We start from the raw sequence: 25,030 nt of genomic DNA, 5'->3' as shown, positions 1-25,030 counted from the left end.
GTTCTCATTCCTTTTTTTTTTTTTTTTAATTTTTATTAAGTTTATTTATTTATTTTGAGAGAGAGAGAGCACGAGCAGTGGAGGGACAGAGAGAGGGAGAGACAATCCCAAGCAGGCTCTGCACCATCAGCACAGAGCCTGATGCGGGGCTCAAACTCACCAACTGTGAGATCATGACCTGGCCCGAGATCAAGAGTCGGACGGTTAACCAACTGCGCCACCCAGGCACCCCAAGTTCTCATTCCTTTAAAGTTAGAATCAAGTCCCAGCTGTATGCAGTCGATGCTGATTTAAAAAATAAAGCTAGAAATTATAGTCTAATGAAATGATTTCAAATACAGGAAAAGTAGTGTGCACATGAATACTAATTTCAGCATTATATGACAAATGTCAGAAAGGGAAATAATTTAGAAATTATTACTCATTGGAATATTAGGCAGCCATTAAAATAAAGTTACAAACACTGTAACAGATTCTGTGTCACTTGATAAAAAGATTCAGTAGTGTCAGAGTGCATGATATCAGGTTTGTAACAGTATGAGGAAAAACTTGGTAAAATGTATACCCACTGAATTTTTTGTGATTTTTTTTTTTTTAAATACTAATTTCATTGAGAAACAAGATAAAAAACTTTAATAATGCCTACATATTTCAGTATTTATAGCTTCTTCCAGAAAATCTTGATGGTCTCTGAATTCTGTAGCCTATACATTTCTTGTGAGTTACACATGATGCTACAGGTCTTGTGGCCCTTTATTTTATTAATTTTTTAATCTTGATTAATTTGGTCAGTGAAGTTTTTGTTTGTTTTGGTCAGTGAGATTAGGTAACAGTTTACTGTGTGAAAATATAGTAAAGTTGGCATTCTCTAAATGAAAGGTTTTAAGGATTGGACTATATTAACTTGGAAATGCCTTCTAACTTGTTTGTACTTTAATGTGACATCTTCATAGCTGAAATACAGCGGTCATACCTAAATCTGTTCATATCATTTATTTTATAAGGAAGAAATATTCAAGATAAGTAAAATAATACAGTTCAAATATAAAAACTTTTTTTTATATTGCATAATACCATTCTAGCCCACTATTCACTCTACTTCCTCCCTTACCCACTGCACTTTTGGAGCTACATACTCTAAAGCTGGTCCTTTAGAAATTCAGGATCTTTTTTGCTCTTTTTAGCTACTTCAATAGAGCTTTCAGGATTACTACCTTTGGGCAGCTTCATGATTTGGGGCAGCAGGTGTGAACTGCAGCAGTCTCACCTTTATCCTCCAAACAACATGAGGAATGACTCAATCCATGGTTTTACACCTTCCCCTTTTCAGAATGAAGAGATTATCCTTTATTTACTTTGACTCATTTTCATTTTTTTAAGTTCTTGTTACATATTTCTGCTTATTTTTATTTATTTTTTAAGTTACATCCAAGTTAGCATATAGTGCAACAATGATTTCAGGAGGAGATTCCTTAATGCCCCTTACCCATTTAGCCCATCCCCCCTCCCACATCCCCTCCAGTAACCCTCTGTTTGTTCTCCATGTTTAAGAGTCTCTTATGTTTTGTCCCCCTCCCTGTTATATTATTTTTGCTTTCCTTCCCTTATGTTCATCTCTTCTGTGTCTTAAAGTCCTCATATGATATTTGTCTTTCTCTAATTTCACCTGGCATAATACCCTCTAGTTCCATCCAGTTCCATCTAGTTGCAAATGGCAAGATTTTGTTCTTTTTTGAGTGCCGAGTAATACTCCATTGTATATATATATATACCACATCTTCTTTATCCATTCATCTATTGATGGACATTTGGGTGCTTTCCATACTTTGGCTATTGTTGATAGCGCTGCTATAAAAGTTGGGGTGCATGTGCCCCTTCAAAACAGCACACCTATGCTTGGATAAATACCTAGTAGTGCAATTGCTGGGTCGTAGGGTAGTTCTATTTTTAATTTTTTGAGGAACCTCCACACTGTTTTCCAGAGTGGCTGCACCAGTTTGCATTCCCACCCACAGGGCAAAAGAGATCTTCTTCCTCTACATCCTTGCCAACATCTGTTGTTGCCTGAGTTGTTTATGTTAGCCATTCTGACAGGTGTGAGGTGGTATCTCATTGTGGTTTTGATTTGTAAGAGATTTTCCTTTAAAAGTCTTCTGGAACTGAATGATAAAAGAGGGACTAGATGGATTTGTTGTTCCAGAGTTAAGAATTGGGATAAAGTGAGGATTTGGGAAGAACCAATGTGTGACATAGTGGTGTTACACTAATAAAAATATTAGTAGATCAGTACATGCCTTCCCTGGAGATATTGTGGGTTCCGTTCTAGACCACCACAGTGAAGTGAGACAAATCAGTTTTTTTGTTTTCATAGTACATATAATAGTTAATGTTTATATTGTAGTCTTTTAAGTGTACAGTAGCATTATGTCTAAAAAAATATATTTTAATTAAAAATTTTATTGCTGGGGCACCTGGGTGGCTCAGTTGGGTAAGCATCAATTCTTGATTTCAGCTCAGGTCATGATCTCATGGTTGTGAGATTGAGCCCTGCATGCAGCTCCACACTGGTCGTGGAGCCTGCATAGGATTCTCTCTTTTCTCCCTCTGTTCCTCCCCCACACGTGCAAGTGCATGCCCTCTCTCGCAAAAAAAAAAAAAAAAAAAAAAGTTAAAAAAATGCTAACTTTCAGCAAGCTGTAACTTCTGGAGGATCCTCCCTACATGTTGATGGCTGCTGACTGATGCAGGTGAAGCTGAAGCTGCGGCAATTTCTTAAAATTTAAAAAAAAAAAAATTTTTTTTTAACGTTTTATTTATTTTTGAGACAGAGAGAGACACAGCATGAACGGGGGAGGGGCAGAGAGAGAGGGAGACACAGAATCGGAAGCAGGCTCCAGGCTCTGAGCCGTCAGCCCAGAGCCCAACGCAGGGCTCGAACTTGCGGACCGCGAGATCGTGACCTGAGCTGAAGTCGGACGCTTAACTGACTGAGCCACCCAGGTGCCCCAATTTCTTAAAATTTTAAGACAGTAATGGAGTTGGGTGGTTTTTTTTTGTTTTTTTGTTTTTGCATCAGTTGACTTCCTTTTATGAACAATTTCTCAGCATATGATACTGTTTGATAATATTTTACCCACCATAGACCGTTTTTTTCAAAATTTGGGTCAGTCCTCTCAAACCCTGTTGCTGCTTTATCAACTAAGTTTATGTAATATCCTAAATTCTTTGTTGTCATGTCAACAATCACAGCGTCTTCACCAGGAGTAGAATTCATCTCAAGAAACCACTAAAGAACGTGGTTTGTTTATGAGGATCACGTCTCGGGGTACCTGGCTGACTCAGTCAGAAGAGCATGTGACTCTTGGTCTTTTGATCTTGAGTTTGAGCCCCACATTGAGTGTAGAAATTGTTTAAGTAAATAAATAAATTAACTTAAAAAAAAAAAGAAACAACTTCTCATCAGTTTTTATCATGAAATTGCAGCAATTCAGCCACATCTTCAGGCTCCCCTTTTAATTTTACTAGTTTTGCTCTTTATACACTTGCAGTTACTTCCTCCACTAAAGTCTCAAACCCGTCAAAGTTTAGAATCAGTGTTTTCCAAATTACTGTTAATATGGGTATTTTACCCTCTTGACATGAATCACAAATCAAATGTTCTTAGTGGCATCTAGGATGGTGAATACTTCCTAGAAGGTTTTTGATTAACTTTGCCCAAGTCCATGAGGGGAGTCACTCTCTATGGCAGCTGTAGCCATGTAAGATATATTTCTTAAATAATAAGATTTGAGGGTCACCTGGGTGGCTCAGTCATTTGAGCGACCGACTTTGGCTCAGGTTGTGACCTCACTGTTTGTGAGTTCATGCCCCTCATTGGGCTCTGTGCTGACAGCTCAGAGCCTGGAGCCCACTTCAGATTCTGTGTCTCCCTCTCTCTGCCCCTCTTCAGCTAGCACTCTGTGTCTCTCTCTCTCAAAAATAAACGTTAAAAAAAATTTTTTTTTTAAATACTAAAGAAAATAGTAATAAGACTTGAAAGTTGAAATTACTCCTTGATCCAGGGGCTGCAGAATGGATGTTGTATTAGCAGGCATTGGAAACATTAATCTCATACATCTCTATCAGAGTTCTTGGGTGACCAGGTGTGTTGTTAATGAACAGTCATGTTTGAAAGGAATCTTTTTGTTCTGAGTAGTAGGTCTCAGTGGTGAGCTTAAAATATTTAATAAGCCATGTTATAAACAGATGTGCTATCATCCAGGCTTTGTTGTTCCATTTATAGAGCACAGGTAGAGTAGATTTAGCATAATTCTTTGTGTTTTTTTCCAAGTTTTATTTAATTTTGAGAGAGAGAGAGAGAGAATCCCAAGCAGGCTCTGCGCTGTCAGCACAGAGCCCAATGTGGGGTTTAAACTCACAAACCACAAGATCATGACCTGAGGCAAAGTCAAGTGGGTAACTGCCTGGGCCACCCAGGCTCCCCTAGATTTGGCATAATTTTTTTTTTAATGTTTTATTTAATCTTAGAGAGAGAGAGAGAGAAAGAGAAATAAAGACAACCAGCATGAGCGAGGGAGGGACACAGAACCCAAAGCAGACTCCAGGCTCTGAGCTGTCAACACAGCCCAATGTGGGGCTCGAACTCGCAAACCATGAGATCATGACCTGAGCTGAAGTCAGATACTCAACTGACTGACCCACCCAGGCCCCCAGATTTAGTGTAATTCTTAAGGGCCCTAGGGTTTTTAGAATGGTAAATGAGCATTGGTTTCAACTTAAAGTCACTGGCTATATTAGCCCCTAACAAGAGTCAGCCTTTCCTTTGAAGCTTTGAATCCAGGCATTGACTTCTCTTCAGCTATAGAGGTCCTAGATGGCATCTCTTTCCAGTGTAAGGCCATTTCATCTATGTTGAAAATCTGTTGTTTTAGTCACCTTCATTGATTATCTTAACTACATCTTCTGGATAACTTTTTGCAGCTTCTACATCAGCACTTGTATGTTAGGGAAATGGCTTCTTTCTTTAAACCTCATGAATCAACCTCTTCGAGGTTCAGGCTTTTTTTCTGCAGCTTCCTCTCCTCTCTCAATTTGTAGAATTGAGGAGAGTTAGGATCTTCCTCTGGATTAGGCTTTGGTTTAGGGAATGTTGTGGCTGGTTTGATCTTTTATCCATCCAGACCACTAAAACGTTCTCCATGTCAGCAGTAAGGCTGTTTTACTTTCTTATTTGTGTCTTCAGTGGGGTAACACTTTTCATTTCCTTTAAGAACTTTTCCCTTGCATTTACCACTTGACTAACTGGTGCAAGAAACCCAGCTTTCGGCCTGTCTCAGCTTTTGACGTGTTTTCCTTATTGAGTTTAATCATTTGTAGTTTTTGATTTACAGTGAGAGGCATATGATTCTTCTTTTCCTTGAACACTTAGAGGCCGTTGTAGGGTTATTGATTGGCCTGATTTTAGTATTGTTTCTTGGGGAATAGGGATGCTTAAGCAAAGGGAGAAAGATGGGGGAATGGCTGGTTGGTGGAACAGTCAGAACACACACACACTTACAAAGTTCAGTGTCTTACATTGAAGTGGTGGTGGAGTGATTGGTGGCACCCCAGTTATAGTTGAAATATTAACATCAAACGTCACTGATCACTCGTCACCATAACAAACGTAATAATAAGAAAAAGTTTGAAATATTGTGAGAATTAACAAAATGTGGCACAGACTTGAAGTAAGCAAATGCTTTTGAAATAATGGTGCTGATAGACTTGCTTAATGCAGGGTTACAAACCCTCAAGTTGTAAAAAATGCAGTATGTGAGAAGTGCAATAAAAAGAGGTATGCCTGTATATAAACAAGGTAGAATACTGAGAAATAGTTTTGTAATCACTAGTTATAATCCTTTCATAGGGTTTGTATTATAGATGTTTGCATATCTTACAGTTTATTTATTTTTTATTAAAAAAATTTTTTTTAATGTTTATTTATTTTTGACAGAGAGAGAGACAGCATGAACGGGAGGGTCAGAGAGAGAGGGAGACATAGAATCTGAAACAGGCTCCAGGCTCTGAGCTGTCAGCACAGAGCCTGACGCGGGGCTCGAACTCACAAACCAGGAGATCATGACCTGAGCCGAAGTCATACTCTCAACCGACTGAGCCACCCAGGCGCCCCTGTTACGTTTTCTTTTTCTGTTGATTTTGGTAAATTAAGCATAAGAGATTTGTCCATTCTTGACTCATTTGAATTTATAGGCATAATTTGATAATAATATCCCCCCCCCTTTTTTTAATGTTTATTTAGAGAGAGAGAGAGAGAGTGAGTGAGAGTGTGTGAGCAGGGGAGGGTCAGAGAGAGAGGAAGACACAGAATCTGAAGCAGGCTCCAGACTCCGAGCTGTCAGCACAGATCCTGACGTGGGGCTCGAACCCACAAACCATGAGATAATGACTTGAGCTGAATTCAGACGCTCAACTGACTTGAGCCACCCAGGCACCCTAATAATGTCCCCTTTTAATTAATGTCTGTAGGATCTGTAATGATATTTCCCTCTTCATTCCTGATATTTTGTGTCCCCCCCCCCCTTTTTTTTTTTTGCCAGTTTGCTATAGATGTATCAATTTTTTAAAGTAATCTTTATGGACAACATGGGACTCGAACTCACCACCCTGAGGTCAAGAGTCACATGCTCTACTGGCTGAGCCAGCCAGGTGCCCCCAAATTTGCCAATTTTTATTTAATTTTTAACTATTTAAATTTTAAGTTAAATTTATTTTTGAGAGAGAGCGAGCAAGTGAGCATGAGTCAGGGAGGGGCAGAGAGAGGGAGACAGATGATCTGAAGCAGTCTCTGTGCTGACAAAAGAGAACCTGAAGTGGGGCTCAACCTCATAACGGTGAGATCATGACCTGAGCTGAAGTTGGATGCTCAACCGACTGAGCCACCCAGGCACCCCTTAAGTTTTTTTCTAAGTTTATTTATTTTTGAGAGAGACAGAGTGTGAGTGGGGGAGGGGCAGAGAGAGGGAGACACAAAAGCTGAAGCAGGCAGGCTGGGATTCCAGCCATCAGCACAGAGCCCAATGCAGGGCTGGAATTCACAAAGAGATCACAACCTGAGCTGAAGTCTGATGCTTAACCGACTGAGCCACCCACGTGCACCAGGACTACTTTTTAAGCTACATGTACAAGTTTCAATATTTTCATTATCTTGTAGTTCATACCTTTAAAAATGTTTCTGCTTAGGGTACCTGGGTGGTTCAGTTGGTTAAGCGTCTAACTTCAGCTCAGGTTCTCACGGTTTGTGGGTTTGAGCCCTGTGTCGGTCTCGGATGCCAGTGCAGAGCCTGGAGCCTACTTGGGATTCTGTGTCTCCCTTTGTCTCTCTCTACCTTTTCCCCATTCATGCTCTCTGTCTCTCAAAAATGAATAAACATTAAAAAATTTTTTTTAATTAAATAAATAAAAATGTTTCTGCTTGCAACTTCCTCTTTGACCCATGGATTATGTAGAAGTGTGTTGTTAATTTCCAGGTGTTTGGAGATTTTCTGCTGTGTTTTGTTGTTACTGAGTACTATCTAGTTCAGTTCCATTGATATGCCCCGATTCGAGAGACCGCCCGAAAACAAACCACCAGAGTCCAGAGTCAAAGCCAAGTGGCAAGGGTCATTTATTGCAGGTTCGAACCCGGTCCTCCACGCACTCGTTGCCGGTGACGCTAAGAGGCCCTGAGCGAGGATCTTACAGCTTCTTTTATAGACAGGCACAAACAAGTTAGGGATTTTTTTGCGGTTACAGAGCTGTTATTGGTTGACATTTAAATTTGAACACTCAGCAGAACTTGATTGGTTCCCGCCTTTTTTTCAAACCACTCAGCAGAACTTGATTGGTTCCCACCTTTAGGTCAGACCACAACCGGACACGCCCTGGCTGGTTCTGGGAACGGTGGGAGTGGGGGGGGGGGGGTGGGGGGGTGGGGGGGAGGTGTTTTCTTTGCAGTTGTGAGTACACCTGGTAATTTTTCTCTTAGTCTCTCATTCCCCCCTTTCTTTGGTGCCTTAAGAGCCAATCTTGGATCTTATGTGTCTGACTCAAATGTTTCGGTAATGACAGGTTGGTATTGGGTCCTAAGGACCATCAGTTGGATCGTGTTCACTCGGTCTTTGATAAAGGCAACTAGTTTATTAATAATATAAGGCCCGAAGGTGAGGAGGAGAAGGAGTATAAGGGGCCCAGCTAGAGCAGAAAGCAGGGTGGCTAGCCATGGGGACTGATTGAACCAAGACTCAAACCAGCCTTGTTGTTGTTCTCGTTCACGCTTCCGTTTGGCCAGGCCTTCTCTAACTTTAGCCATGGACTCTCGGACTACTCCGGTGTGGTCAGCATAAAAACAACATTCTTCTCTTAAGGCTGCACATAAACCTCCCCGTTGGAGGAAGACTAGATCTAGCCCCCTTCGGTTCTGTAGGACCACTTCAGAAAGGGAGGTCAGAGATTTTTCGAGGTGCGAGATTGAGTCCTCAAGTCTGGCTATATCCTCATCAATGGCTGCCCTTAGGCTATTGAACCCTCGGTGCAGGATGGCTAGTGATGAGATCCCTGTTCCTGCCCCTATGGTACTGAGGCCGAATAAGGTGGCCAAGGTTATGGCTGTAAAGGGTTCCCGTTTTGTTCTTATTGACTCTCTTGCTTCCGTCCCTTCTGCCCACAGATCATATACAACATTTTCTCGGTGGTAAATAACCTTTGGAAATATTAATACCATGATACAATATTCGGGTGACGAATTAAAAACATCTCTGCTAACACATGGGGTGAGCCCTGTCTTAGAACAAATCCACCAACTGTCAGGAGCTGGAACTATCCATTTAGATTCATCCATAGAGTAATTAGTCGGGGCACAGAGCTGGATATGGCTAGAGGGGACCTTTCCTATACAAGTCCCATTGCCAGTGACCGCTTGCAGTGTGAGGCCGGGGCCCTTTCGATTCCACTTGCAAGCTGCTGACGACTCTTCTCCTGACTGTGAAAAAGGGGCATCTAGACCTATGGCTTCATAGAAGGGGGGTTTTATATCATAACATAGCCAGCAGGCCCTTGATGCCTCAAGGTCCGATCGGTTTAAGGCCTCATACGCTGCTGTTAGCAATTTCCATAGGGAGTCTATGCCTTCTGGGTTCTGATTTTCTTGGACAGCTTGTGCTTTTACTCCTGGGATAAGGACGGGGGTCCTGCTGGAGGGAGTAGTGGGGATCTGCCTGGGGATAGGCTCGTCTCTCTTTTTTTTTTTTTTCTAATACCTGATTTGGCCCCACCGGTTGTACAAGAGGGGAGACTTTTAATTTTATTTGAATGGCAGTCCCAAAGAGGGGATATTGATATAAGTAGAGTCCCCAAGTGAGTCCTGAGACCCACCGCCTGTCCTTTTTCCCCTCCTCTGTAAATCTTACACGAATAAGGTTACAGTTTTCATCATACCTGGTGCGGGTAGATGGTTGGACATAGGACATTTCAATAAATTGGGGTTTTACTTCCCACTTCCCTTCCCCATCATTGGAGGTGACGCAACTCCAGGCTGCTCAATAGAGGGTTTCAAACCCTACACATGTGTGCCTCATCGCCCCGGTCCTAAATCCCGGACATGCATAAAATCCATTTCTACTTATTGATACCCTCCTTTGCAGTTGCCTCCATTTACCTCCTTCCATTTCTTCTAATGGACTAATTTTTTCTAAATTAAAATATAAATCTGGCCACCAGGTATTTAATGGGGCAGTTCCTAGGGTTTTGTTGTAGACTTCATGAGTCTCTAAATTAGTAATTTCCCATGTCAAATTATAGGGGTTGTGGGGGTTTGGATTTACAGACAGAATTTGCAGAACAATCAAGAGGAGGGCAAGTACCATAGTTACGGCTCAGTCCGTTGGTGGCGTAGGGTCAATTTTAAAGGATTGTCCTTAGTCCGATCAACAGTCCAGGTTGTCTTTGAAGGTCCGATGAGGTCTGAGAACGGGTCCACTGGTTTGGCGTGGGCGAAATGGATCCAGGTGGTGATTCCGTCTACTTTGATGGCAGTAGGCGTTGTCAGGATGACCTGGAAGGGTCCTTTCCATCTGGGCTCCAGAGTTCCCTGCCGATGACGTTTAACGAGGACCCAATCCCCTGGCCGGAATTGATGTGGAATAGGCGGGGGTCCAGTCTCATAGAGTTCCTTTAATTTGGGCCGTACATCTTCATGGACCTTGTGCAAGGCTTGTAGGGAGAACAAGAATTCAAGACTATTATTGTTCTCAGCTTTGACAAGGTTATCTTTTAAGTTAGGGATGATGGGGGGTGGTCTACCATGTATTATTTCATAGGGTGTGAGTCCCAGTTTGTATGGGGAATTACGCACCCTGAACAGAGAGGGGAGAAGGACCACCCAATCAGCGCCAGTCTCCATGGTCAATTTGGTTAGGGTCTCCTTTAATGTTCTGTTCATTCTCTCTACCTGTCCTGAGCTTTGGGGTCGGTATGCACAATGTAATTTCCCATCAGCCCCAAGTATGGAAGCCAGTCCCTGACTTACCTTAGAGACGAATGCAGGTCCATTGTCTGACCCTATCATTACTGGAAAACCATACCTGGGCAGGATTTCTTCTAGGATCTTTTTGGCTACAATCTGCGCTGTTTCATTCTTGGTTGGAAAGGCTTCAGTCCATCCTGAAAAGGTATCTACAAAAACTATCAAATACTTATATCCATATTTTCCTGGTTTTACCTCAGTGAAATCTACTTCCCAGTAGGTCCCCGGTCTGCTCCCTCTTTGTCTTACTGTTGTTGTCTGAGAATTGCTACTCGCGTTGTTGAGTTGGCACACTGTACATTTAGTGACTACTTGATCGACCTTATCAGAGACATTTCTGATTTTTAGTCCAGTCTGTCTCCGTAAGTCCAAGATTTGCCGGGAACCTAAGTGGGTGCTGGGATGGATCCGCTCTAGAACTTGCCATCCTAGTTTATCTGGGAGTGTAATGCCGCTTTTGGAGTCTCTCCACCAGCCATCTTTGATTCCGGTCATAGGAAGTTTACTCATACATTGAATGTTGCTTTCTGAATACTCAGGGCTGGGGGGCAATTCCCAGGGTCCGGGGTCTGGCAGCTGTAGGGTCAGTAATTGTGCTGGGGGCCGAGGTATGTTTTTTGCAGTCTGATCAGCCAAATTGTTGCCCCAGGAAACTGGGTCGGTTGTCTTCTGGTGTCCTGGGCAATGCACAATCGCTAGCTTTTTGGGTTCCCATAAGGCTGCTAGCAGGGCTAGAATCTCTTATTTTTGATGTCTTTCCCTTCAGCTGTGAGGAGCCCCCGTTCTCTGTATATCGCCCCATGTACATGAGCGGTGGCAAAGGCATATCGGCTATCTGTGTACACGGTTAGCTTGCGGTCTCTCCCTAATTTTAGGGCCTGGGTTAAGGCTATTAGTTCAGCCTTCTGGGCCGAGGTTCCGGGGGGTGTAGGGCTTCTGCCCAAATCACCTCGGTTTCTGAAGTTACGGCCACCTGGGAGGGCGTGTTGTTTGAGTGCCTTCTGGGGGTGGCTGTTCTTTCTGGACTATAGCGCCCAGGACTTTAGTCATTTTCTCTGTGGCCTTGATCTGTCTCTCTTCTGGGGCGTCCCTGTTGTTGTAGACCCGTTGTGCTATACGGAGCAGATCCTGGATCTGTTTACCTTCTAAATCCTCTAGCCTTTGGAGTTTTTTCTCTTAATGTCAGGAGCTGCTTGATTTACAAAGGACATAACGACAGCAGCCTGGTTCTCAGGGACTTCTGGATCCATGGGGGTAAACTGCCTAAAGCCTTCCATTAATCTCTCTAAGTAAGCAGCTGGACTGTCTGCCTTTCCCTGTATGACCGAATATACTTTAGCCAAATTGGTGGGCTTGCGAGCTGCAGCCTGGAGACCCGCCATCAGAGTCTGGGCGATAAATGAGTAGCCTTCCCCTACCTTCTGCCGTGTTGTAGTCCCATTCGTCCTGTGGAGGTCTGGTTAGGGGGAAAGCTGCATTAATGAGGTCAGGGTCAGATGTCGGCCGACCGTCGTCTCCGGGAACCAGCTTTCTTGCTTCTAATTGGATCCTCTCTCGCTCCTCTGTAGTGAACAGGATGCGGAGGAGCTGCTGACAGTCGTCCCAGGTGGGCTGGTGGGTGAACATGACACTGTCTACAAGAGCTATTAGGTCTTTAGGGTTATCAGAGAATCGAGCGTTCTGTGTTTTCCAGTTATAAAGGTCACTCGTGGAAAAGGGCCAATACTGGAGTCGGGGGTTGTCTGTTTCATCGGGGGGTCCTATTTCCCGCAGGGGTAGGGCCACAGTGGAGTCGGGGAGGCGAGGGTTTGGCTCACGCTGGGTGCACCCGCGGGTTCGGCTGGCTGGCCCCTTGTGGTTGTTTTCAATGGGGCCCGGCGTGGCTGCTGCCTCCCATCCTCCTGGTTCCAGCAGCTGTTCCGCTTCCTGTCCTCCCCGTTACCCTGGGGGGGCAACTAGCGGGGCGACTGGTGGGGCGGCTGCTGCGGGCAGGGCCTGGGGTACGAGGGGAGGGGGATGATAGGGTGGAGGGTCTAGGGATCGTAGGTCCTGACTATCGGGCAATATGGGATACAAGGGCGTGGCTGGCGTCCTTGATTTTGGGGGATCTGCAGGCCGCATGGCAAGGACCTTACACGTTCTCGAGGATAGGAAGGGGGCCAACCAAGGGGGTGGATTTTCCACTAAATTCCGCCATACAAGAATGTAGGGAATCTGATCCGGGTGTCCCTTGCGACCCAGTAGAAAAATCTTTGATTTCACCTTAGCAATTATAGGGAGGCAGAAAGTTCCTTCGGTTGGCCATCCAACACCGAAGGTTGGCCATTCGGAGCAGCAGAGGGTTATTAATTTTCCCCGCCGGATGTCTAAACTCAAAGTCTGTCCTCTGGTTCTAACATCCCTGAAGTTAGCAACGAGGAGAGAAAGAGGAGTGCTTTGAGATTGGCCCATCTGTATCCTGGAGGTGGAGGAAAGGATTAAAAGGAGAAACAGTAAAGTTATGAGGATTTCTGGCTGGGCCAGGCCAGGTCATCTGTGAAAGAGAAGGAGTTTAACACTTAAAGGTTATAGAATAGAGAACACAACACTTAGATCGCTAGCGCGTTTCAGGTGTCCGCCACCCGAACAGAAAAATTCCGATGGGCCCAAAAAGGTGCCCCAGACGGGTGCCAGTGGACGTCTCCTACTGGACCTGACCAACTGCCCTATAGCACGTCCGCCAGGGCTGTGTCAGTCACCGATACAGATCCCGCGTGGGAGAGCCAGAAACGAACAAACAGAAACAGACAGAGCCGGCTCACTTACCGATCGGTCTCAGGGATGACCCGTTGACTTGGGGTCTGGTGGGTTTGGGGGGGATCCCGGATGAGCCCCCAAATGATATTCCCCGATTCGAGAGACCCCCCGAAAACAAACCACCAGAGTCCAGAGTCAAAGCCAAGCGGCAAGGGTCATTTATTGTAGGTTCGAACCCGGTCCTCCGCACTCTCGTTGCCGGTGACGCTAAGAGGCCCCGAGCGAGAATCTTACAGCTTCTTTTATAGACAGGCACAAACAAGTTAGGGTTTTTTTTGCGGTTACAGAGCTGTTATTGGTTGACATTTAAATTTGAACACTCAGCAGAACTTGATTGGTTCCCGCCTTTTTTTCAAACCACTCAGCAGAACTTGATTGGTTCCTGCCTTTAGGTCAGCTGGTTCTGGGAACGGCGGGGGGGGGGGGGGGGGGGGGGGGGGGGTCTTTTCTTTGCAGTTGTGAGTACACCTGGTAATTTTTCTCTTAGTCTCTCACCATATGGTTTAAGATCATACTCTGTGTGACTTCTGTTGTGTTCTGTTAAGGTTTTTTTTTTTTTTAGCCTAGGATATGGTCTACATTCAAGTGTTTTCCATGTACATGATTACTGGGTTGGCTGGAGTGTTTAGTAATTATCAATGAGATACAGTTTTTGTATTTCCTTGCTGATATTCCACCAGTTTGATCAGTTACTGAGGAAGGCATGTGGAAGTCTCCATCTGTAATTAGGGATTTATTTCTCCTTTCCTGTCAGTTTTTGTTTCATGTATTTTAAAGCATTACTTTTAGGTGCATTTATTATTAGGATTGTTGTATTTCCTTGGTAAATTCACTTTTTTATCATTATTTAATGTTCCTTTTCTATTCTTCGTTTTCCTTGTTCTGAAAACTACTTGGTCTAAAATTAATATAGTCTCTACAACTAACTTTAACTTTTTTCTTTTTAATTTATTATTGGTGGAAGGGAGTGGGGAGGAGGGAGGCAAGCAGGGGAGGAGCACAGAGAGGGAGAGAATCCCATGAACCTGAGCCAAGATCTGAGCTGAAGTTAGACACTTCACCAACTGAGCCACCCAGGTGCCCCTTTATTTTTTTTCTTTTTTAACTTTTTTTTTTTTTTTAAGTTTTTTTTGTTTACTTAGAGTAAGAGCACAAGTGGGAAGGGGCAAAGAGAGAGAGAATCCCAAGCAGGCTCTGCACTGACTGTGCAATTGTTGGGACTTGAACTCAAGAACTGTGTGATCATGACCTGAGCTGAAATAAAGAGTCAGACACGTAACCTACTGAGCCACCCAGGTGCCCTGTTCCCCCCCTTTTTTTTCTTTAGTTTATTTTTTAATTTATTTATTTTGAGAGAGAGAAGGGGAGAGAGAGAGAGGGAGGGGGAGAGAGAGAGAGAGAGAGAGAGAGAATGAATATGAATCCCAAGTAGGTTCTGCACCATCAGCACAGAGCCCAGTCAGGGCTCAAACTCACAAACCCTGAGATCATGACCTGAGCCAAAATCGAGTCAGATGCTTAACTAACTGAGCCACCCAGGCGTCTCATAACAAATTTTAAGATCTATTCTCAGCAACTTTCAAATATGCAGTGTAGTATTATTAACTAATCCCTACATTTACTTCCTCATGACTTTATTTTACAACTGGAAGTTTGTACTAAAATAGGTGGAGGGGTGTCAAAAGATAGAAACTTCCAACTTTTTTTTTTCTATGTTTGCATGATACACCCCTTTTCATCCTTTTACTTTTGCTTTTTATTTTTTAAATGTTTATTTTTGAGAGACAGGTAAGTGTGAATATGGGAGGGGGCAGAGAGAGAGGGAGTCAGAGGATCTGAAGTGGGCTCTGTGATGAGAGCAGACAGCCTGATGCGGGGCTTGAACTCATGAACTGCGAGATCATGACCTGAGCTGAAGTCAGACGCTTAACTGACTGAGCCACCCAGGTGCCCCTCATCCTTTTACTTTTAATATATTCATTATATCAAAGTGAGTTTCTTGTTGATAGTATATAGATGGACCATTTTTTGGATGATTCGGACAATCTCTGTCTTTAAATTGTTGTTTTAGACCATTTCTACGTAATTAGGTCCATTGAATTTAGGTCCATTTTATTATGTTTTCTATTCCTCTGTTTTTCTTTCTGTTTCTTCTTTCCTGCCTTTGGGGTTATTTGAACACTTTAGTATTCTAGTTTAAAGTCACAAGTTTTTTGGTATTTTTTTGTATGGAATGGTTTATAGGTCACTCTAGGGATTATAATAGATGTACTTTCACAGTCTACTTGTAGTCAGTATTTTGCCATTTATTTATTGTGGAATACAGAAACATCATGTTTTAGCTTTTAGTTCATTATGTTGTACTTATGCATTACATCTGTATACTTCAAAAACCGCATTAGACAATGTTACTAGTTTTGCTTTTAACTGTAAAATAAATTTTAAGAGACTCAAGAGTCATCTGTTAGATTTCCCAGATATTTGCCATTTCTTCCTTTATTTTAATCTTCCAAGTTTTCTTTTGATATCACTTCCTTCTGCCTGGAAAACTTCTTTAGAGCAGGTTTGGTGACAAATTCTTTTATTAGTTTTCCTTCATCTGAAAATGACTTTATTTCACCTTTATTTCTGAAGAATATTTTCAGTGGATATACAATTCCTGGCAAACAGTTCTTTCAGCAGTTTAGAAATACTATTCCACTTTTTGGCTTCCATGGTTTCTGAAGTGAAATTCATGGTCATTGAATAGAATAGGCAATGCATTTTTCTCTGGCTGCTTTCAGTATTTTACAAATTTGTCTTTAGCTTTCAGCAGTTTGATTATGAGTCTGGGCATACATTTCTTTGGGTTTATTCTGATTTGAATTTCCTAAGCTTTTTCAATCTGTAGATTTAAGCTTTTTGCTAAATTTGCAGTTTTCAGCCTATAGTTTTTTACAATTTTTGGGTACCACACTATTTTTTTCCATCTTTCTGGGACTCTGAGGGCTTTTGCTGTTGTGCTACAGGTCTCTGATACTTTGTTCACTTTAAAAAAAAAAAAAATTAAATCTCTTTTTCAGATTGGCTACTCTGTATTGATCTATCTTCCAAGTGCCCTGGCTCTGTCCTCTGTCATTTCTATTCTGCTACTGAGCCCACCAGTGAGTTTCTTACCTTGGTTACTGTCTTTTTCAGTTCTAAAGTTTCTGTTTCCTCTTTGTATCTTTTATTTCTTTTCTGAGACTTTATATCCATTTATTTCAAGAGTATTCACCTTTTTGCAGCATTTTTTAGAAATGTTTTTTTAATGTTTATTTTTAAGAGAGACAGAGCACAAGCAGGGGAGGAGCAGAGAGAGAGAAAGAGACACAGAATACGAAGCAGGCTCCAGCCTGCAAGCTGTCAGCGCAGAGCCCGATTCGGGGCTCGAACTCATGACCTGAGATCATGACCTGAGCCAAAGTTGGACACTCAACCAACTGAGCCACCCACGTACCCCTGTTGCAGCATTTTTTATAGCAGTTGCTTTATAAAGTCTCCCTCATTTTTTTTTTTTTTATTTGTAATTTTTTTTTCAGTGTTTATTTTTTTTGTGAGGGAGAGAGAGAGATGAGCTGGAGCAGGGGAGGGGAAGAGAGAGAGGGAGACAGAATCCAAAGCAGGTGTCATGCGCTGAGCTGTCAGCACAGAGCCTTATGCAGGGCTCAAATTCCCGAGATCATGACCTGAGCCACCCAGACGCCGCATAAAGTCTTTGTCATTTAATTCACAGTTCCAACATCTGTGTAATCTCAGCATTGATGTGTGATAACTGTCTTTTCCCAGGTGAGTTGGTATAGTTGACCCACTTTGATGTAGTTGACCCACTTTCTGTCCCCACCAGAGGACCCCTTTCCAGTTCCTCAAACCAGGATTAGAGAGCTTCTCTTAAGGTTTTTTCCTTTCCGTGCTGATCCTCAGTTTTGGTTTTCAGGCTGCCTTGCTTCTAGGCCAGGAAATATATCAGAGGGAAGAAAAGTGATAAACTCACTGCCATTTTATGGCTCTTCAGATTCTGGTCTTTTCCATCTAGCTACTATCACAGTTTTTTCAGAGTCTTCAAATAGCTGCTCCATACATTCTGTTCAGGTCATATAGCTTTATTCGGCGGGAGAGGCACTGAACCTGGAACCCTGTTGTTTGCTTTTTGCTTGTTTTTTAAAGGACTACACAGGTTGCTCTGAGTATAGCTAGTTCATTAATCTGACTGCTGCATGAGCAGTCTGTCCTATGCTTCTGTCACATTTTATTTGTCCTCTTATAATGGACACTTTGTTTTCCTCTACCACCTTACTACCACAGAATCCTTATACATATGTTTTCATGGCCCTCTGTACACGTTCCTTTTAGGGTATACGTTCAGGAATGGATTGCCAGGTCCTAAGGTATATATGTACATTTATCTTACACATTAAGGCATACATTTTATTAAATACTAGTAGACTTGTATTTTAGAATATTAGAATAATAGAATATCATTCATCCCTTTATAAAGGGAGGAAATCCTGCTACAACATGGACGCAGATTGTACTAATAATATCCTATTGTATGTGTGTCAAAACACATAAATAAACATAAATAGTACTTTTTGTTTATCCATCTGTCAGTGTACATAGGGGTTACATTCACCTCGTGGCTGTAGTGAATAATGCTGCTATGAATATGGGTGTGTGTATATCTCTTTGAGATTCTTTTTTCACTTCTGTTGGATATGTACCCAGAAGTGGGATTGCTGGATCACATGGTAGTTCTATTTTCAATTTTTTAAGAACTACCATACTGTTTTCCATAGTGGTACCCCTCTTCACAGTCTGACCAACAACGGTACACAAGGGCTCCAGTTTTTCCACATCCTTGCCAACACCTTTTTTTTTTGTTTAATAGTAGCCATTCTGATGGGTGTGAAGTGTTATCTCCTAGTGGGTTTGATTGCATCTCTCTAATGATTAGTGAAATTGAACATTTTTCATATGCCTGTTGGCCATTTGCATATTACTTTTGGAGAAATGTCTCTTCAAAGTCCATTGCTCATTTTTTAGTCAGGTTATTTTTTTATTGGTGACTTGTTTATATGTTAATAACTTTAAGATATACGTTCTTTATATTCACGATGTTTTAGTGTTTCATGGATCTGAAATTTTTTGTGTGTGTGATAGCAAGAAGACTGATAATTTTTATCTTTTTACATATAGAACTTGCACATTGCTGGTATATAGTAAAATGGTTAATAAATACTAGGTGCATGAAAGACTGTGTAAAATGAGTTGCTGAGTTTCTTTTTCCAGGAAAACAATGTTATGTTATTTTTTAAATAACTTTTTAAGTTTATTTATTTATTAGAGAGAGAGAGTGAGCAGGGAGGGGCAGATGGAGGGAGATGGAGAATCCCAAGCAGGCTCTTCACGGTTAGTGCGGAGCCTGATGCGGGGCTTGAACTCACAACCCGTGAGATTGTGACCTGAGCCAAAGTGGGATGCTTAACCAACTGTGCCACCCAGGTTCCCCTTCAATGTTATGTTATTTTTTAAAATAAGTTTTTTTTTTTTTAACTTTTATTTATTTTTGACAGAGAGACAGAGCATGAGTGGGGTAGGGGCATAGAGAGAGGGAGACAGAATCTGAAGCAGGCTCCAGGCTCTGAGCTGTCAGCACAGAACCTGACGTGGGGCTCTAACTCACAGACTGCGTGATCATGACCTGAGCCGAAGTCAGACGCTCAACCAACTGAGCCACCCAGGTGCCCCTTAAAATAAGATTTTTAAGAGATGTCTTGAGGATTAATCTCCGTTGTCTATGGCTTTTTGCCTGTTCCATAAATTCACTGTAATTGGATATCTAGTATCCTGCGGAATCTTAGAGTTGAAGGGACTTTAGAGATAAGAGACTTAAATTATGTTCGTCATACTGTATTTAGTGTGGAAAGGACATAAAGGACTCAGTTTTCTTTTTTTAGATAATTCATTTAACTTCAGTTTTCTAGTCTGGTTAGCTGAAATCTTACTACAGTGTAAATCTGGGGTTGCTTTGGTAGATCTAGGTTCCTGCTTGTTTAGTCCTGTGTGGTATAGTCTTTGTGCTAGATAGCTTCTGTTTTCTTTTCCAGAGCCACATAGCATTCTTTCCTTTTGATATTGTGTTCTTGAGGCTCACTCTTGGGCACTGTCTGTAGGCCCCTTTTCTTTCTGCCTTCCAACTGGGGGTAGGTAGATGGAAGTACCAGGAGACCAGAGGGCGGGAGGAATGGGGACTAGGTATTTATTTCCCTTCTCCTTTCCTGCCAGATTGCTGCAAATTGTCTGCATGCCTCTACCAATGACCTTGATTTCTGTCTTGGAGACCCTTTTCATATAGCTACCCTCACCAGGTTTCAGTTCCTCATCTTGCCCTTCAGGCCTGGATGTGTTAGTGGGCAATACACTATCCTTTGTTGGTTTCTTGGAGCCTTCCCCACACCTTTGTAAATAATCTATTAAATTCTTCTCAGATTACCCAGGATGTGGATGCTATCTGTTTTCAGCTGGAACCCTGATTGTTAGAGTCCCTGAACAGGCCCTGTGATTTTACTTACTTTTTAAGTTTTGAATAAATGTTACTATTGAATGATAAGATTAGTAATTTGGGTTTATTTTTATCCATCTTCCACAGATGTTTACAGTAGGCTTTTGGAGTTTCTTTTCCCCAAACATTCCCAGCTAAAAGATTAGGATTGAAATAAAAACAACTTTGCCACATTTCAGTATTTTCAGCTTCCTTCACAGAGTTGGGTTTCTAATTTGCAGCATAAAACATTTGTTAAGTGTCTCTTTCAGAGAATTACAGCACTTTCCTTCACAGTCCCTTAGGATCTTTTCTGTTCCAGGCTATTATGCTCTTTTAGCATGGTCCTAAACTAGCCATTTGTGGATGCTGCCCATCTTAGGCAAATATGTGAAATAAAGATGTCTTTACAACTGCCAACATTTCATGTTGCTAAAGTCACTTCTTTGTTAATCTACCTTCTCTGTTAACCTGTGTCTTTCATTGTCTAGCTCACTTTAGATACCTATTCTAATTAAGGGGGTAAACTTTACTTTCCTAATATGTATTAATGTATTAGTGTATTAATCAGCTGTACTCTTTTTCTGTTCACATCCTCATTAATTTTTACTTTCATTGAGATGGGAAGATACATTGTTTTTGCTTTGACTTTAAAAAAATTTTCTTGTTCCTGACAGAACTCTAAATCTCTCCCTTTTGCCCTTTTGCCTTTTGCTCTTATCATTCTTCTCCCCTCCCTTCCTGCTAACATTGTTCTCTTCCAGGCATTCCCTTTCCAGAACCTCATTTGTGCATCTCTCATGCACTTTAAAATGTTCCTTCTTTGGAGTTTAGGCACTTGTCTCTCTGGACACTTGGTCTTTATATTTCTGCTTGTGGTTTAATATCCTATTAGACCTGCTGCTAGTTTTCCTCTTTTGTCCACCACAAACTTTCTTGCCTGTTTTGCTTTCTGCTGAGGCATATGGCTGATGCTTTGTGCATAGGAGAGTGCCTGATAGGATTTGATGGTTTGTTCTTGTGTTTGTTTGTTTAGTGATATCTGCTGTTGTCTTCATTTTAAAGGTAAGGGAAATGCCGCTCAGAGTTGTTAAATGGCACGCACAAAGGCTGTTAAAAACAGAAGTGAGTATTGAGAATCAAGCCTCTGTTACCTTTGCTGCATTGCCTCTCTGTAGAGCCCTGCTTGCACTTCAAGCTTAGTGCTCATCCTTCCTCTTCTTGGAAACTTCCCAGAGCTCCATGGCAGAATGAAGGTCCTCCTGCATAGCTCTCCCCTTGCACTGGCCCTTGATGGAACAGCATCTGAGTTAAGAGGGATATCAAGACCATGTATACATTTTTAATCACACTTGTAATATTATTGTTTTGTGGGTAATGCCGCATTTGGGCTTTGAACCCAAATCTTGCCCTTATACATCTGTTGACTTCGTTTCTGGAGTAGTGGTTAGACAGGCTGATGGATGTGAAAGCCAGGAGCTGGCACCCAGTGAAGAGATTTCTCCTCCTTTTCTTGCATTAGCTCTTTGTCACAGGCTCACACATGGTATGCATGCTCTCTCTCTTTAATGTTTAAGGAGATGGTCATAAATTACTAGGTAGTTGTAAGCTTGTTGCTCAGTATTGCACCATACTTATTTTTTTTTGTAGTTTTTACACACACACACACACACACACACACACACACACACACCACCTGTGGCAACCACTGGTCTGTTCTCTGTATCTGTGAGTTTGTGGTTTTCCAGATTCTACATATTTTCCACTTACGATAAGGTGATCTTGATTGTTAATGTTTTCTGATGAGTTAATGTTTTGTTTTTCCCTTTTTAAAAAAATGTTTATTTATTTATTTATTTTGAGAGAGAGCACAAGCGGGAGGGGCAGAGAGAGAATCTTACATGATCTCCACACTGACACCACAGAGCCCAACGTAGGGCTCAAACTTAGGAACCGTGAGATCATGACCTGAGCTGAAATCAAGAGTTGGATGGTCAACTGACTGAGCCACCCTGGCTCCCCAGTATTTTTTTTCCTAAGGAGGCAAATGAATTTATATTATTTGTCTTTGATAGAAATTCTAAATTATATGCTCCTGAGGTGGTTTTTTTTTTTTTTTTTTTTTTTTTTTTTAAGTGTATTTACTTAGAGCAAGCTGGGGAAGGGCAAAGAGGAGAGACAGAATCCCAAGCAGACTGCACACTGCCAGCACAGAACCTGATGGGGGGGCTCAAACTACTGAACTATGAGACCATGACCTGAGCCGAAATCTAGAATTGGACACTTAACCACCTGAGCCACCCAGGTGCCCCTGTTTTTTAATATTAGCTCTATTGTTAGTCTAAACTCATTGGGTTTGAAAAGAGTTTACATATAATAATAATTACATCTTTTTCTTTTTAGTTCAGCCTTTGTCTATATGTATGTATATATGTGTGCTCTTTTAAAATTCAGAAAATTCAGAATTAGGGGTGCCTGAGTGGCTAAGTCGGTTAAGTGTCTGACTTCGGCTCAGGTCATGATATCACGGTCCGTGAGTTTGAGCCCTGCGTCAGGTTCTGTGCTGATGGCTCAGATCCTGGAGCCTGCTTCGGATTCTGTGTCTCCCTGTCTCTGCACTTTGCCTACTCGTGCTGTCTCTCTCTCTCTCTCTCTCTCTCTCAAAAATAAATAAAAATTTAAAAACTCAGAATTTAAGGTCGTACTTCATATATATAGTCCTGCCTTTTTAACTAATATTGTTGATATATTTTTACTTCAGTAAATATGTTTCAAAAAAATTTTAGTGGCTATGTAAAAATCCAGCATAAATATACTATAGTTTGTTTAATAAGCAATATTCTTTGTTCATATAGTTCATTAGTCTAGTTTTTTGATCCTAAAATGTGTTGATAAATATTTTTGTATAAAAGTCTGCATGAATCTGTTTCTTTTTTTAATGTTTATTTATTTTGAGAGAGAGCATGAGAGTGTTTGCATGAGTTGGGGAGAGGCAGAGAGAGAATCCCAAGCAGGCTCTGTGCTGTCAGCTTGAGCCCAAGAAATGTGAGATGGTGACCTGAACTGAAATCAAGTTGGATGCTCATCTGACTCAGGCACCCAGGTGCCCCTTGGGCTGGATAATTTTTTTGTTGTGGGGGGCTGTCCTGTTCATTATAGAATTTTTAGCAGCATTCCTGGATCTTACCCACCAGATGCCAGTAGCATCCCCTCCAATGGTGACAACTTAGAATGTCTCCAGTCATTGCCAGATATCCTTATAGGGGGCAAAATCACTTCCAGTTGAGAACCACTGTAAAATCATAGTTCTAACCAGTTTCATAGTTGCCAGATTCTTTTAGCTGTTTTTTCCAATAGAATATAAGTTCCTTTAAGGGCAAGGATTGTAGGGCTATTGTCTGATGTAGAGATATTCAATAAGTATTTGAATAAATACTCAGTATAATGGATCCAAGGTATTTCATGACATAGAGACCCCATTATAAACTGGGACTTAGGTTAATTATTAAATGTATAAAGGCTTCTGGAGGTAATTTTACAAAAGGAAAACATAGCTGATGTTTTTTATTAGTGGTTTTTGCACAAGCAGACAAATATCCCTAGTGTTTTTCTTTACGTTGGATATCTTCTTTGGTTTGTCTGTTTATTGGTTACTTTGTTAGACCTAGCTTTTGTTTGGATGTTACCTGTTTTGAAGTTCAAGTCCAGAATTAATTGAGAAACATAGGATTTGTGCTTAATATGGAATGCACAATGATATACCCCCTTGTGGGTGGAGGGGAGTGGTTTTACTGACTGTAACTCTTCTGTTCAGTGAAAGTCTTGGTAAATAGCCTTCTGTTGAATTTTAAAGTTTTTTTTTCTTGGACTTTTCGCCCCTTTGTATATTTATTTGTACATGAGTAAAATATTAATATTTCTGTACACTAGTTTTTTCCCCAAAGGCTGAGTCAGGAGGATATGAGGAATTGAGGGGAAGAAATTAAAAAAAAATTTTTTTTTAATGTTTATTATTTATTTTTGAGAGAGAATACGAGCAGGGGAGGGGCAGAGAATGAGGGAGACACAGAATCCCAAGCAGGCTCCAGGCTCTGAGCTGTCAGCACAGAAGTGATGTGGGGCTCAAACTCATGAACCATGAGATCATGACCTGAGCCAAAGTTGGACACTTAACTAATTGAGCCACCCGAGTGCCCCAAGGAAAGAATATTTTTGAATTTGGTTCTAAATTTGATAATCTTTTCTCATCACTACCCTGATGAGATTTTTGGGAGAGGTAGGAGGCCTTCCTGCTTAGTTTTTTTATCAACCTGCTCCTACACCAATATATAATACTCGTTTTAACCATCGCCAGCATCTTTGAGCTGTGCCTTCAAGATATCAAATCCAGTCACTCTACCCTTACCACTGGTACCTACCCGATTCTAAACTATTTCCATCTCTTGTCTGGACTGTAGTAATAGTCTTCTCCTTAGTCCCTTGCTTCTATTCTTTTTCTCCCTCAGTCAATTCTTCACACAAGCCAAAGAGATCTTTAAGAAATGTGAATCACATTATGTCATTTTGCCTGTGGAAAACCATTCTGGTTTATAGTGTCAGCTGATCTACCTTCTAATTGATGTTAGTTTCTATACTAATTTCAACTTGAAGGTAGTAACTGTGTTTCTTATCTTTTTCCAGGAGGAATAACACAGCATGCTGGGCTCTGGATTTAAAGCTGAGCGTTTACGAGTCAATTTGAGATTAGTCATAAACCGTCTTAAACTATTGGAAAAAAAAAAAAGTGAGTAATGCATGATTTCCTTGTATTTTATTTCCCAGAATACATCACCAGGTTCTAGCACCCTAATAATTTGGCTCTGTTAGGCTACTACTGTGAAGTCTTAGGGATCCCATATCCTTGAAGCTTTAGATATATTACTGCTGCCCTTTGTGACAAGTTAGACTGAATCACTTTGTTGTAGGGAATGGATAACATGACTCCTGAGGTGGAAATTTTTGGCTACACAAACAATAGTCTCACCTAGATAGTGGAGGAAGTTCTAGAGACTAGATGAGTTGGGACTAGATTTGCTAACAGTGAGCTGGGATGTAGAAGAAACACGCACTTCTCTCTG

The 25,030-nt window shown here is 41.6% G+C and overlaps 1 protein-coding gene across 4 annotated transcripts in view; it reads left to right on the top strand.

Annotated features, from left to right (window-relative positions):
- Nucleotides 1–25,030, top strand: part of LOC122208681 (IST1 homolog) — a 47,255-nt gene that overhangs the window by 11,749 nt on the left and 10,476 nt on the right. For all 4 annotated transcript variants that reach the window (XM_042919997.1, XM_042919996.1, XM_042919998.1 and 1 more), the window contains exon 2: nt 24,594–24,696. In XM_042919997.1, the coding sequence (XP_042775931.1) occupies nt 24,609–24,696 (88 nt within the window). In that variant the 5' untranslated portion in view covers nt 24,594–24,608. The remainder of the gene's footprint in view (nt 1–24,593; nt 24,697–25,030) is intronic.

The sequence above is a fragment of the Panthera leo genome, chromosome E2, assembly GCF_018350215.1.
Source record: "Panthera leo isolate Ple1 chromosome E2, P.leo_Ple1_pat1.1, whole genome shotgun sequence".
Classification (NCBI taxonomy): domain Eukaryota; kingdom Metazoa; phylum Chordata; class Mammalia; order Carnivora; family Felidae; genus Panthera; species Panthera leo.
Note: the sequence above shows the minus strand (reverse complement) of the source record. Positions and strands in the feature narration are given on the sequence as shown.